The 15,625-nt window shown below is 50.3% G+C and overlaps 1 protein-coding gene across 1 annotated transcript in view; it reads right to left on the reverse strand.

Annotated features, from left to right (window-relative positions):
• CATSPERD (cation channel sperm associated auxiliary subunit delta) overlaps window positions 1-15,625 on the reverse strand; it is a 38,910-nt gene that overhangs the window by 4,702 nt on the left and 18,583 nt on the right. The window contains exons 13-21 of the mRNA XM_068981003.1: window positions 14,991-15,104; window positions 14,032-14,121; window positions 13,292-13,350; window positions 12,414-12,492; window positions 11,907-11,959; window positions 9,103-9,177; window positions 7,263-7,391; window positions 5,723-5,906; window positions 310-467 (exon numbers count right to left, since the gene is read on the reverse strand). Coding sequence (XP_068837104.1) covers window positions 310-467; window positions 5,723-5,906; window positions 7,263-7,391; window positions 9,103-9,177; window positions 11,907-11,959; window positions 12,414-12,492; window positions 13,292-13,350; window positions 14,032-14,121; window positions 14,991-15,104 — 941 coding nt within the window. The remainder of the gene's footprint in view (window positions 1-309; window positions 468-5,722; window positions 5,907-7,262; window positions 7,392-9,102; window positions 9,178-11,906; window positions 11,960-12,413; window positions 12,493-13,291; window positions 13,351-14,031; window positions 14,122-14,990; window positions 15,105-15,625) is intronic.

Consider the following 15,625-nt stretch of genomic DNA (forward strand, 5'->3'; position numbering starts at 1 on the left):
ACATGCCCTTGGGGGTGACTCTGATTCCCCAGGGTAGGGACAGGGGTGCTGCTGGGCATTGTTACTCCCCTTAGGGCCTGGTGTGGTCTCTGAATAAAGATTTACTTAGCGGAGTGAACAAATGCCATCCATGACTTAAAGTGTCACTCTTCCCGGGGATGGTCTGAGCTGTTGTGGGATTCAGATTTATCCAGGACCTGCCTAAGGCTGGCAGAAAGTGGGCCCCACACACGTGTGGGACCTGCCCTTGAAGCGCCAACTGTCTCCCCAGAGGCCCCCGGTGCACGGAGGCTCCCCCGACCCACTCACCTGTAGGATGGATCCACGATAGAAATGAAGAAGATGTAGATGCCGTTTCTTTGGTCGAAAACAACCTTGTTCTCTGTTGGGCCTCCCAAGATCTGATATGGGACGTCAGGCCATCTCAACGGTTCGTGGTAGTCAGGGTCGTGGCAGCTCATGTAATTCTGGGGAGGAGGACAAAGGCGTGCTCGCTGGCCCTGGGGGTTGGGGAGGACTGTGGGAGCCCTCCAACACACCCCATGGCACACCGCCATCCACCAGCGTCTGTGGCTGTGAGTCCAGGGCCAGGTGCCCGCTGGGCAGGCCAGCCAATTTGTGAGTGTGGCTCCTTCTTCCTGCCCTCCTCCTTCCTGGCCTGCCCAAGCTTGAGGCAGACTGCAGGCATAATAACGCCTCTCCCCAGGGTCCCTTGCAGCTCTGAGTCTGGGTGTGAGTCTGATACATGTGCTTTTGGTGTTTGTTATGAGCTGGGTTGAATTCCTCCCCAAATCATATGGGGAAGTCCTAACCCTCAGGGCCTTGGGCAGTGTCCTTATTTGGAGACGAGATCTTTTTAAAAATTAATTTACTTATATATTAATTTTTGGCTATGCTGGGTCTTCATTGCTGCTTTGGCTTATCTCTAGTTGCGGAGAGCAGGGGCTACTCTTTAGTTGCGGTACAAGGGCTTCTCATTGCAGTGGCGTCTCTTGTTGTGAAACTTGGGCTCTAGAGCACACAGGCTTCAGTAGTTCCAGCACGTGGGCTCAGTAGTTGCAGCTCCTGGGCTTTAGAGCACAGGTTTAGTAGCTGTGGAAAGCATGGGCAGAGCAACTAAACCCGCACGTGGCAACTACTGAAGTCCATGTGCCCTGGAACCCATGCTCTGTAACAAAAGACGCCACTGTAATGAGAAGCCCACGCACTGAATGTTTGAATCCCCAACCCCATTCATTATGTTGATGCAACATCTCCCAATGGAACAGTATTTGGAGGTGGGGCATTGGAAAGAGATTTGATGAGGTCCTGAGGGTAAGGCCCCTATAAAGGCATTATTTCTTTTGTAAGAATTGACACCAGAGAACTAAAGCAAGGTCTCAAAGAGATACTTGCACTCCTGAGTTCACAGCAGCACCATTCACAATAGCCAAAAGGTGGAAGCAAACCAAATGTCCACGGACAGATGATGGATAAACAAAGTGCGGTTCATACACACTGATGGAATATTACAGGAGTTTCTGACACCCTCTACAACATGGGTGAACTGTGAGGACGTGATGCTCAGTGAAATAAGCCAGACACAAAAGGACAAATACCATCTGATCCCACCCATGTGAGACCCCCTAGAGGAGTCAGATCCTTAGAGACAGGAAGTAGATAGTGGGGGTCAGGTACCAGGCGGAGGGGACGGGAGTCAGTGTTTCATGGGGACTGAGTTTCAGTTTGGGAAGAAAGAGAAAGTTCTGGAGATGATGGTGGGGATCGTTTCAGGACAATGTGAATGTGTTTAATGCCACTGAGCTGTGCACTTAAAAATATTTAAAATGGTCAGTTTTATGTCATGTATACGTAAGTAAGTGTTAGTCGCTCAGTCATGGACTGCAGCCCACCTGGCTCCTCTGTCCATGTATGTTTGACCACAATTAAAAAAATTTTTTTAATTCTTTAAAAAATTTATTTGGCTGTGCCTGCTGTTAGTTGGGGCTTCCCTGGTGGTGCTAGTGGTAAAGAATCCAGCTGCCAATGCAGGAGAGGCTAGAAACACGGGTTGATCCCTGGGTGGGGAAGATCCCCTGGAGGATGGCATGGCAACCCACTCTACTAAGGTATGAAGGATCTGGTGACATGACCAGGAACTGAACCCCAGCCCCCTGCATTGGGACCTTGTAATCTTAACCACTGGACCACCAGGGAAGTGCCCAACAATTAAGAAAAAAATTTAAAAATCTTTTGAGAGTAAAAGGGGGAAAAAAAAAAAAAAGCTGGATCACATAAAAACTATGTGAAATCTAATAAGGGGGACAGCTGCTTAGCCTAAAGACTCATTATTATCATTATTATTTTTATAGCTAGCTGCACCCCATGGTTTGGCTAAGTAGCTACAAAACTGCCCATCTAATGATCACGCTGGAAATGCAGGCATTGTGGCTCTATCTTAAAATAAAAACCCCTGGGGTTCTACAAAATCGCCCACCAGGGCTGACAGGAAAAAAGCAACAGGACAGTCTCTTAAATGAATGTGTGCCACTTTGAATGAGAGGGCTAATAAAAAATACTGCAAACACCAGCACAGTCAGAAAATAATAAATAAAGCCACGTGTGTGTGGCTTGTACTTTTTAAAGAAATGGTCAGAGAGGTGGTGCTTGGGTAACATCGTGAACGCACAAAACGCCCAAGTTGTGAGTTGTACTTTTTACATTAGAAAAAAAAATTCATTATAGGTTATGTGAATTTTACCTTGATTAAAAACACACACACACACAACGTCACCAACCAAATAAATTCTCAAACTCACTGGACGGAATGGGGTGTGAGGAAGGGTGAAGCTGCTGGCTCTGAAAACAAATACAAATTTAAGGAGCCTGGAGTCGGCGCTGGAACCGGCTTCGGACGCGGGTAGCGCGCGCGCCCTGCTGGTGGCGTGGCAGCATTGCGCTGTGTTCGCGCCCTTGGCGTTGAGAAGCGGGTGGATGGCGCTGGAAACTACTGCGCACCACAAGCTCCCCTTCCGCACCCAGGAGCAAATCGACGTGTTCCTATCACTGTCACCAGAACCCTATTTGTCAGTCGTGTACCAACGTGCGTAATAGAAACAATCGCTGAGCAGAACCGTAAATATAATCAGCCCCTTACATAATGGGCATTTGGATGGTTCCAGAGTTTTGTACGTCATCAGCAGTGTGCTCCATGAACGCCTTGGTCCTAGCATCTCTGATTGTCTGGTCATTCCCTTGGTAGAGATTTCCAAAGGGTTTGTGCATCTTACATTACCAGCATCCAACACCCCAGCTATTCAGGGACTAAATGTCTGTGTTAACCAACTAGAGGTCATCTGTTGAATCAGACCCCCAAAGGTGATGAATTAGGAGGCGGGGCCTTTGGGAGGCAGCAGGTCATAGTGGTGGAGTACTCCTGAAGGAGATTTTGTCATTCAGTTGCTAAGTCATGTCCCATTCTTTGGGACCCCATGGACTGCAGCAAGCCAGGTTCCTCTGTCCTTCATTATCTTCCGGACTTTGCTCAAATGCATGTCCATTGAGTGGTGATGCTGTCTAACCATCTCATCCTCTGTCACCTCCTCCTTTTGCCTTCAATCTTTCCCAGCATCAGGGTCTTTTCCAATGAGGTGGCTCTTTGCATCAGGTGGCCAAAGAATCGGAGCTTCAGCAACAGTCCTTCCAATGAATATTCAGGGTTCGTTTCCTTTGGGATTGACTGGTTTGATCTCCTTGCTGTCCAAGGGACTCTCAAGAGTCTTCTCCAACACTACAGTTTGAAAGCACCAATTCTTTGGCCCTCAGCCTTCCATATGGTCCCACTGTCACATTTGTACATGATTACTGGAAAGACCATAGCTTTGACTACACTGACCTTTGTCGGCAAAGTTATGTCTCTGCTTTTTAATACGCTAAGTTTGTCACAGCTTTACTTCCAGTGAGCAAGCACCTTTTTAATTTCACCACTGCAATCACTGTATTAGTGATTTTGGAGCCCAAGAAAATAAGATCTGTCACTGCTTTCACTTCTTCCCCTTCTATTTGCCATGAAGTGATGGGACCAGATGCCATGATCTTAGTGTTTTGAATGTTGCGTTTCAAGCCAGCTTTTTCACTCTCCTCTTTCACCCTCATCAAGAGGCTCTTTAGTTTCTCTTCACTTTCTGTCATCAGAGTGGTATCATCTGCTTATCTGATGTTGTTGATATTTCTCCCAGCAATTTTGATTCCAGCTTACATGGAACAACAGACTGGTTCCAAATAGGAAAAGGAGTACATCAAGGCTGTATATTGTCACCCTGCTTATTTAACTTCTATGCAGAGTACATCATGAGAAACGCTGGGCTGGAAGAAGCACAAGCTGGAATCAAGATTGCCGGGAGAAATATCAATAACCTCAGATATGCAGATGACACCACCCTTATGGCAGAGAGTGAAGAGGAACTAAAAAGCCTCTTGAGGAAAGTGAAAGAGGAGAATGAAAAAGTTGGCTTAAAGCTCAACATTCAGAAAACGAAGATCATAGCATCTGGTCCCATCACTTCATGGCAAATAGATGGGGAAACAGTGGAAACAGTGTCAGACTTTATTTTTGGGGGCTCCAAAATCACTGCAGATGGTGATTACAGCCATGAAATTAAAAGACGCTTACTCCTTGGAAGAAAAGTTATGACCAACCTAGATAGCATATTCAAAAGCAGAGACATTACTTTGCCAACAAAGGTCCATCTAGTCAAGGCTATGGTTTTTCCAGTAGTCATGTATGGATGTGAGAGTTGGACTGTGAAGAAACCTGAGTGCCAAAGAATTGATGCTTTTGAACTGTGGTGTTGGAGAAGACTTTTGAGAGACCCTTGGACTGCAAGGAGATCCAACCACTCCATTCTAAAGGAGATCAGTCCTGGGTGTTCTTTGGAAGGAATGATGCTAAAGCTGAAACTCCAGTACTTTGGCCATCTCATGTGAAGAGTTGACTCATTGGAAAAGACTCTGACGCTGGGAGGGATTGGGGGCAGGAGGAAAAGGGGACGACAGAGGATGAGATGGCTGGATGGCATCACCGACTGGATGGACGTGAGTCTGAGTGAACACCGGGAGTTGGTGATGGACAGGGAGGCCTGGCGTGCTGCAATTCATGGGGTCGCAAAGAGTCAGACACGACCAGCCTGACATTTCGTATGATGTACTCTGCATTTAAGTTAAATAGGTGGGGTGACAATATACAGCCTTGTGGTACTCCTTTCCCAACTTTGAACCAGTCAGTTGTTCTGTGTCCTTATAAAGGGACCTGGGCCTGGAGCAGGAAATGGCAACCCACTCCAGTATTCTTTCCCGGAGAATCCCAGGCCCAGAGGAGCCCTGGGGGAGGCGGGGGGCGGGGGCCGCAGCGGGGCCACAGTCCATGTGGTTGCAGGGTCAGACAGGACTGAACACGCACCTGGGCGCAAAGGCACCTGGAAGAGCTCTCCCACCCCTTCTGCTCTGTGAGGACACAGGAGGCATCACCCGTGAACCAGACCCCAAATCTGCTGGCGGCTTGATGCTGAACTTCAGTCTCCAAGACCCGTGAGAAATCCATGCTGCTGTTAAAAGCCCCTGGGGTTTCTGGTGTTTGGTTAGCCGCTGCCTGAACAGGTCGAGCCGGCTCCCAGCACACAATGCACATGACCGGACATCGCCTTCCCAGGCCTGCCCTGGGACTACTCAAGAGCGCAGGCCTTACCTCGCGGTCCCAGGAGAAGGACGCTGTGTCGCCGGCCATCTCGGTGATGGTGGTCCAGTTCTGCGGCTGGGCACTGCAGCCTGCCATGCCGGCTGTCAGAGAGTACGTGTAGGTGAATAGCCCGTTCATCTCCAGCAGGACATATTCGGCCTCCACCACCTCCTGGAACTTGCCTTCGCGCCACCTGGGACAAGGCACGTACAGGCGAGGCTGCGGGAGGCCAGGGGTTCGGCTATGCCTGGCGGGTGAAACCATCTCGTCTGGGGGTGGACGCCTTCTCCCACCACGACCCCCAAGCTGACGCCTCTGGGACATTCAACGCTGATTCCCAGTAGCAGGTAGGGACAGCGGGTGCTGACCCGGTGAGGGTAGGGTTGGGGAGCGGGTGTCGATTTAATTCTGACAGCTGCAGATGTTCTAGGGTGATGAATTAGAGTTGTTCTAAATCCTTAATTTTGAGGGAATTCCCTGATGGTCCAGTGGTCAGGGCTCTGAGCTCCCACTGCTGGGGACCCAGGTTTGAGTCCTGGTTGGGGAACTAAGATCCTGCAAGCTGTGCAGCCAAGCCCCGTGCCCCACCCCATTCTTATTTTTGAATGCACATTTGTCTCCTGCCAGGCTGGGGCTTACACCCTCCTCTGATGAGAAAGTATGAGTGTTAACTGCCTCAATCATGTCTGACTTTTTTCAAACCTATGTACTGTAACCCGCCAGGCTCCTCTATCCATGGAATTCTCCAGGCAAGAATCCTGGAGTGGGTTGCCATGCCCTCCTCCAGGAGATCTTCCCGACCCAGGGATCGAACCTGAGCCTGTGCAGTGGAAGCACTGGAATATGGAGTCTTAACCCCTGGACCACCAAAGAAGTCCCACCAGAGATGCTCTAATGAACCTAAATGTCTCCACGTGTTTGAGGTTCCCACCATCATTCAGCTCAGTTCAGTTCAGTCACTCAGTCATGTCCGACCCTTTGCGACCCCATGAACCGTGGCACACCAGGCCTCCCTGTCCATCACCAACTCCCATCATTCAGTTGTCAACAATTTAGTCCAGTGATCCTCAGTGTGGGGGGGCAATTGGGGGCAGGTTGGGGATGGGATCAGATGAAAGAAGACAGGATGCATGGAAGGGGCCAGAGTGAGTGCACCTGAAAGGTGCCCCCCCAAATTCCTATGTGAAGTCCTAACCCCCCCCCCAATGTGACTATATTTGGAGTTGGAAGCTTTAATGAGGTGATTGAGATGGAGCAAGGTCCTAAGAGTGGGCCCTGGTGCCATGGGAAGAGGTTGAGACACCGCAAGACACCTTGATCTTGGACTTCCAGCCTGCAGGACTGTGAGAAAGTCAGTGCCCGTGTGCACCCCGACTCCCATGCCCACCACCCAGTCCAGTCCCTGGTGTGTTTTGTTAACGCCACCGAGTTAAGACGGGGAAGAGGAACGGTGTGCAAGCTGGGAGCTGCGGAGGAAAAAAGACAGGGTGAGGATGCAGCCTGGGCAGAGGGGTGGGGAGGATGGTGGGGGCCTGGGGGGCGGTCTCACAGCTCCACCACTGGCTTCCACGGGATGTCATAGTAGGCGAGGAGGGGGCAGCCCAGCTTCTCATAGGGGTAATACACCTTCAGGTCTTCCTTGGCCTGCTGCCCCTGGAACTTGGGGTCGTAGGCTTCCCTGTGGGAAACAGGACACAGACATGGGCGAGCTCCCCCAGGCGCCCAGACGTCCAGCCACCCACCGCCCCGCTTCCTCTCTGCAGGTGGGGCCGGTCACCACGGCTGTGGAGGGGTGTCTGAGCAGGGGACTCACAGCCACTGTCACCATGACCCTTGGGATGCCCCTGTGGGTGGTGGTTGACCTTCTAGGTCCTCTGAGCTCTGCTGTGGCACTTGATTGTGGGCAGACACATTTCGGGATGTTTCTGTGAGCTTGTTCTCTGGGGCTGAGAAAGCAGTGCTTGCCCTAACGTGGGTGCAGCCGGAGGGCCTGAATGGAACAAAGAAGGGCCTCCCCCAGCAAGGAGGAAGTCTGCCTGCGGATGGCCTTGGACTAGAACGACAACTTATGGGAGAGTTGCCAGCTCCTCAGCCTCCCCCGAACCTCCAGTCAGGGAACCAAGTCCTTAAAGTGAATCTCTGCCTGTCACTCTGTGGGTGTCTCTATCTTGCTCTGTGTGTCTATCTCACACACACATCCTGTGGCTTCTCTCTCTCCCTGGAGACCTTAATTCATACACTCTCGTGCCCCGAGGAGGTCTGGCTGCAGCCTCATTGGTCAGTAAGCCCAGGAACATCCGTTTGTTAATAGCTTTTTTTTTGTGCGTGTGTGGGGAGCGGTTTGATTATTATCATTATTTTTGACTGTGCTGGGTCTTTGTTGCTGCTTGGGCTCTTCTCTAGTTGCGGCGAGCGGGGGCTACTCTAGCTGCGGTGCACGGGCCTCTCATTGCGGTGGCTTCTCTTGTTGTGAAGTGCAGGCTGTAGCACACGGGCTTTGGGAGTTACGGCATGTGGGCTCAGCAGTTGTGGTTCCTGGACGCTAGGGCACAGGCTCAGTAGCTGTAGCATGGGCTTAGCTGCTCCGAGGCCTGTAGGCTCTTCCCGGATCAGGGATCGAATCTGTGTGTGCTACATTAGCAGGCAGTTTCTTTAGCAACAAGGGAAGCCCTGGCACCAGTTTTGACCTCAGCTTTGAGACTTTGGGTGGGGGATGGACTCTTGGCTGGTATTGCAGTGGGGAGAGCCAGGTCATATAAGACACATCAGTATCCTATGCCAGGGGGATGGGCGGTGGGCACCAGTGTGGAATCGGCTCTCTGTGCCACCCTGCACAGAGGGTTCACCGTGGCCAGCCACCCCCATTCCCCGCCTTGGCTAACCGTCTGACCAACTCCACTAGTTGGGGCGAGCAAGTGGCTGGGCTCCACGAGCTGGTGGCAGGCTGGGGAGGGGTCTGAGGCTGGCTCAGCAAGTGGAAGAGCCTGGGCAGACCTGGGCCAGGGACCCTGCCACATCACACTGGTTCCCCTGCAGGCCCAGCCCCCTCCCCTGCCTGTCTCCTCACTCCCTTGGATTCCTTGCTGGCCAAATATCAATTGGCATGGTATCAATTTTAAATGATTATTTTTCCGTTTTCTTTAAATTATTTTTTCTTTTCCATTATGATTTAAGAATGATTCTTGGGACTTCCCTGGTGGTCCAGAGATAAAGACTCTGAGCTTCCACTGCGGGGGCATGGATTTGATCCTTGATCGGGGAACTCAGATCCTGCATGCTGCTGCAAATGGCCCAAAATTTAATTAATTAAAAAAATTTTATTCATTGGCCTTTGGCATATGCACACCAAATGGTCATGGGTGTGACTGTGTGTTGGGGGTGGCGCTCACCTCTCAATGACGTAGCTATAGTTGTCCTGAAGGGCCACAGGGTCGAGGACTCCGTGGTAACATGCTGAAAGTTCACTGTGGGCAACAGAAGATGGTGAGATGCCGCCTGACCCCGTGCAAGACCGATGAATCGTTCCCTTTGGCACACAGATCACCCCCGTTGGTTGGCTGAGGCTCTCTAAGAAGCTCCAGGTTCATCTAGCATCTTCCCTGCCTGGCCTAGACTCAGCCATTTCGCCAAGGAGCCCTAATTCCTTGGGTTGGAGAATGATGTTAAACTCGAAAATCTGGGAGCTGGGTGTCCTGACTTTTGAGATGATCCTTTCCCTTTTTACCTTTGTTCTGTTACCATCTGCGCATATATCCTTAAGCAACATGGTATCAGCAGGGGGATTGGTGCTAGGATCTGCCATAAATAACAAAATCCCAGGATGCCCAAGTCCCATAGTGGGGGCCTCTGTATGTGAGAGTTCTACATCTGCCAGTTCCACAGCCGAAGATTCAGTTAACCTAGAAGGTAAACACAATCCATCCACAGTTGGTTAAATCTGCGGATGAGGGACCCGCAGATACGGGGGTCGACTGTAGTTTATTTTTGCCAGATTTTATTTTCTTTTTTCCATGCTGTGTGCCTTGTGGGATCTTAGTTCCCCAACCAGGGATCGAACCCTCGTTCTCCACAGTGGTGCAGAGTCCTAACAGGACCACCAGGGAATTCCCCTGATTCTGGATTTTTTTTTTTTTTTTAAAGAATAGAATCATGCTCTGTGTTCTTTTCTGTCTTTTGATTCCATACTCATGTCTGTATGATCCATCCAGGTACCCCTGTCTCATGCCTTTTCACTGCTGTGACATTCTGTTGTATCGAAACCTCTGCACTTGATTTATCCATCCTCCTGTTAATGGCCATTTGAGTAGGCTTGCTTCCAGCTTGGAGCTATTAAGAATAATGCTGCTGAGAACATTCTGGAACCTGGGTCAGTGTAAATGTGCATGAGTGGGATTGCTGGTGGAAAGATATACATTCTAAAGCAGCTGAAAAAATACCACCAGCTGTGTCTAGAAGCTCCCAAAGCTGCCAGGGGGTCCCCCCGTTAAGTTCTACTGCTACCGTCCAGGCTTTGTCAGTTTTGCCACTGCGCTGGTGAATAACCCTCTCTAATGTGTATCACTTTCGTTTTCATTTCCCTATTGAGGTTGACAACCTTTCTTGCACTTTTTATGTATTGATCAGCCTTTCCCCCCCAACCTTTATTTGGGAGTGCCTGCGCAAGCCTCTTGCCCATATTTTTCTCTTTGTTTGTCATTTCTTTTTTCTTTTTTTTGATTCATAGGAATTCTTTATAAATCCTGGATACAAGTCTTTTGTTCATTACACATGTGGCAAATACTGTTCTGACCCTCTTTAGGGCAGAAGCTTTGAAAAGATTGTTTTAAAATGCTTTCGTGTACACATGTTCTAAATACATCATTGACTGATTCAATAAAGCGTTTCCATTTTGGGGGAAAAATGTGGTAGAATTATCCCTTGAGTTTATTAGTGCCCTTCTGCGGTGAAGTGCTGAGGCTGGCTCTTGCTAGCCATAAAATCCTCAGGAATTTTGTGGGGCAGTAGAGACATGTTGGTAGCAATCGGTGGGCTCAGTGGGAGCATTTATACTATAAGAACTGCAAAAGCTACCAAACCAGGCTTCCCACCTACCCAGAGCCCGCTGTTGCCCGTTTACCAGCACACCACCGCCCGAAGGGAAAACTATGGTCATCTGACCAATCTTCAGGGTTCTTTCTTTCTTTCTAAAATTTCATGCTGGTGATTTTTGTTTTTTAAAATATAAGCCACTAATTTAAATTATTTGTGTATTTTTGGCTGCACCGGATTTCCCTATTCCTAGCTGTGGTGAGCAGGGACTACCCTCTACTTGCAGTGCCTGGGCTTGTCACCACGGTGGCTTCTCTTGTTGCGGAGCGGGGCTTCTAGAATTCGCAGGCTTCAGCAGCTGTGGCTCCTGGGCTCTAGATCACAGGCTCAGTAGCTGCGGTACACAGGGTTAGTTGCTCCTTGGCATGTGGGACGTTCTTGGATCAGGGATCGAACCTGTCTTTCCTGCACTGGCAGGCGGATTCTTTACCACTTAAGTCACCACAGAAGCTCCCTTTTCTTCTTCTTTTTTTTTTTTTTTGGCAATTTCATGCTGGTGATTGTTCTTTTTTTAATGTAAATTATTAATTTTTTAAGAGAAAACTTTAACCCCAAAGTTGCATATTAATATTACACACAAACTGAGACATATGTGACTTTTAGTACGGTGTGTACATCCTTACATAAACTCAAATATTTACACAGTTAAAACAATTTCCATTTAACATGCGAACTTTCTGAAAAACATAAAAGCATTAATACTTTCCTTGTGTCTCATGGCTGCACTCCCTGCGGTAACTGGAGGGAGTTCCCCCAAATGTTCAGCAGGTTATTAAACACAAAAACTCAGCAATTGTAATCAAAATGAAGAACTCAGGGATTAAAAGGGAGAAAGAGAATGAGCAAAGGCTGAAGGAGCAGAAAGAACAGTTGAATATCACCCAAGTCCGTGGAGGGGAGGGGCAGCCACCTGCGGGAAACTCAAAGTTAATCTATTAGGATTCATTATTGAGCTGTTCCTTATGGAAATGTTAAATATATACAAAAGTAGACAGCAGCATCACCCACCTTTAGCAACTGTGAAGCAACGGTGACTGTCTCATACCGTCCCTAAGACCCACTTTCCTCTCCCCGCCCCTCACGTCTACCCTCCAGACACACTCACTTCTGAATGACGATCTTCTTCTCCAGGTCACACCCAACTGAAATGAGCGCCGTCTGCAGGTGGGGAGACACGGGGCAGGGGAGAGGAAAGGGGTAAATGGGAATGCTGACCCAAGTCAGTGAGGACGCCCATAGCCTGGTCCCAGTGAAAGCCCATGAGGGGTCGCACTCAACCCAACAGGGACTGGAGACCCTGAGTTTGGATAGAGATGTGGTGACCAGGTACCTGGGACTCATGGAGTCAATCCCTAAAAACCTGCACCAGATATGGGGTGCCACTAAGATCCCCCATTTGATAACTCCCAGCTGGTGCACCTGCTCTGAGGATGGTGAGTCCTAAGGCACAGCCCTGGGGAAGATGAAGGGGAGTGGCAGCCACCTTGGCATCCATTTCCAGATCCTGAGTGTGAGCTCAGCCAGCCCCTTGGGGAAAGCTAGTGAAGGCCTGCTGCCATTAGTCTGAACACTTAAGACAAAGAATATGAGATGGCAGAAGTTTGGGTCATACCAGTGGCTTAAGGTCCACACATGAAATTTCTTTGTTGGCGATGTCCAGCGTGACGGTAGATATTGTGGGTCTCTTTATGCTACAAGGCAATGGGAGTGTGTGTAATTGTAAAAAGCATCACTGACCCATCCATTCATTTTTCTATTCATCCATCTATCCATCTGTCCACCCATTTGTCTATCCCTTCATCCACCCATTCATCCACCCACCCATCCACCCACCCACATATCCACCCATCCATCCATTCATTTCTCCATTCATTCACTCCCTTCATCCACCCATCCACCCATTCATCCACCCATCCACCCACCCACCCACCCATCCACCCATCCATCCATTCATTCACTCATCTTTTCATCCATTCAGTCCAGAATATTGACCAAGAACCATGGGCTCAGACATGGTGGCACCCACCTCTCTCTAGTTTCTACCTCTTCTTGAGTCAGTTTTTTAAAGTGATATATAATAGCTTATTGAAAAGAACCCCTGAGCCCCAATTTTATTATCACCTTGCTGCATATAATGTTTTCACATCATTCTTTTAACAGCTTCTGTATCCACACTTTTTTCTAAAACCCCAAACTCCTAATCCATCCCTCCTTCCCAACCAGCCTCCCCCACTCAGCAGCAAGTCTGTTCTCTGTGTCTGAGTCCGTCTCTGTTTTGTACATAGGGTCATCTGTGCCATATTTTAGATTCCACAAGTAAGTCATAGCATATGCTATTTGTCTTTCTCTAAAGAGTTTTTAATCATTCTTGCTTTACCGCCCTTGGACCAGGGGAGCTTGAATCTTGGTCCTGCTTTCCCCAGCTCCTGCTAAGGGAACCCTACAGAGACCCTGGGGCCACCTGCCACTACCATCCAGGTGATGACATACCTGGAGGTGAAGTTGGGGTCGGCCCTGCCCCAGTGGTGCTGTTGCTTCAGGGAAATGTTCTGTGGAACCAAGAGGGAAAATGCAAAATGCAGCTACCACTGTGGGACAGCCCCAGGGTGGTCCTGGAATGGGGTTCAGGAGGAGGGCAGGACCAGGTGGGGGATGCAGGGGTGTGGGGGAGTTGGGAGGAGCAGCCTGGGAGCCATCCAGCCCATCTCTGGTTCTAATTTCCTGCTAGAAGCTCATGGAAATGGCCCCTCTTCCCAAGCTCCTTCATTCCCTCGCTGCCTGTCCTGGGGACCCACAGTGGGGTGTGAATCAGTTTCCCCTCCTATTTAACTGTGATGTGACAAGGTCTGGTGCAGAGTTTGTTGTGGTCTGGAGTCAAGTCAAGACTTCTGGTGTGACCCTGGCTGTGGCCTGAAGGTCACCCAGACCCCTATTTAAGTCAAGCCCCTCCCTGCAGCCCGTTTTGCCTCCTTACACTGGTCCTCCCATCCCTCCTCTGGGGGACTGTCACCTGCCTCGGTGGGGAAGAGGCAGGGGCTTCTTCATACCCTGCAGCACCTTATCTGAGTGTTTGTAAGGGAGGGATGACGGACGGAGGTCAGACCTTGAGGGACATCATCAGGTGACCCTTGGCATCTGCAGGTCAAGGCCGAGCCCCTCGGCCTGAAGATCCGGGTTTGGTGGGGGTGGGGGGAAGGGTACGCGGGGTGGGCGCGGGACAAAGAGCTCACCAGTCTGTGCTTGGTGTTGCTGTCGTAGGTGTAGCCGTCCTCATAGATGACCGCCTGCAGCCCCAGGGAGTGGGGGTTGCTCACTATTACCTGGAGTGGGGCGGCGGGGGGGGGGGGGGGGGGCGCGATGGTGGTGGTGCGGCGTTGGAAACGGGAAGGGAGACGCATACGCTGTACAGGCTCTGACAGGAGCGGAAGGACGCCGCTTGGGGCCGCAACCACCAGTGACCCCAGTGCCCCTTCGGACTGAAGACCCAGCTTGCTCCGCAAATACTACTGCAGGTTCCATCCCCAAATCTGCCCCCCTTGTCATACACACCCCCTAACTGTGGCTCTGAGGCCCTCTGTGAGGACAGCCTGGGGCTGAAGTGCCGCAAGACCCAGACTGGTCCCTCGGGCGCGGAGAGGCTCGTCCTGTGCAGGGAGGGGGCTTGAGGGGTGCGCCTGAGAGAGCAGGGCAAGATCCGGCGGCCAGGACGGCTCCTCTGTCGGGCCCTGGTCCCAGCTGACTGGACATCCCCTGGAATCTTACACTGGTCCACTCCCCTGTTTTCAGCTTGATTGCTTGCACCCAAGGGTCCGGGTTTGGACACCTGGGTTTCAGGTCCAGGGATGCCTGCTTTTCCTCAGGCATGCCCTGTAGGTGGGAAAGCCAGTGCTGGCTGAGCTGGGCAGAAATGGCGTTTTTGGAAAGGGTCCGGGGCAGCTCCGAAGGGGGTTTGGAGGACCGGCATAGCGGCATAGAGAAAGGAGGCAGGGTGGACAGAGGGACAGCCACGGCCAGACACCTGGATGCTGTGTCTGGAGGAAGAGGAGAAGTCTCTGGGGGCTTCATGAGTCAGTGTCTCTCTGGGAGGATGCTAGGGAATTTCCAGAGCCTGGGAACTGTGGGCACGAGACATGAGGCCAAGGATGGCAGATGTTAACAGACACTTGTCAAACAAATAAAGTGTCCTTACTAGTGGGACAGGTAACGTGCCTGGCCGGGGTATCATTAGGGCCGTCAACTCCAACTGGCTGTTCATGTCAATGGTGTACATTTTGTTTTCAAATTCTCCCTGCAGAAGTTCCACCTAGTTAGAAATAAATTATGTTTAAAAAGAAAAAAAAAAAAAGAATCCATCAATCTTTGGATTAAATCAAGCCTCTGTACCCCAAAATACAGAGCAGGTGGGGGGTCCCTAGGGATGGAACCTTTCAGCCTGGGCTCACTCAAGCCACTCCCCACTAGACCCTGGAGGTCTCCCTAGTCACAGCTCTTTTTCTCTCCAGAAGTAGCCTGCCCCGCTCCCCACCTGACTTCTGCAGTAATCGCTTACTTGCGTTTCTTCCTAGAATGATTTTTATGTCTTTATTTATTTTAACTGGAGGATAATTACTTTACAATATTGTGATAGTTTTTGCCATACATCAGTATGTATCGGCCATAGGTATACATGTGTCCCCTCCATCCTGAACCTCCTTCCCACCTCCCTCCCAATTTCCTAGAATGATTGCCGAGTGCACATCCCTAGGGCTTCCCTAGGTGCTCAGTGGTGAAGAAGCCACCTGCTAATGCAGCAGACATGAGACTCGGGTTCGATCCCCAGGTTGG

The sequence above is a fragment of the Capricornis sumatraensis genome, chromosome 9 (assembly GCF_032405125.1).
Source record: "Capricornis sumatraensis isolate serow.1 chromosome 9, serow.2, whole genome shotgun sequence".
In the NCBI taxonomy this organism is placed as follows: domain Eukaryota; kingdom Metazoa; phylum Chordata; class Mammalia; order Artiodactyla; family Bovidae; genus Capricornis; species Capricornis sumatraensis.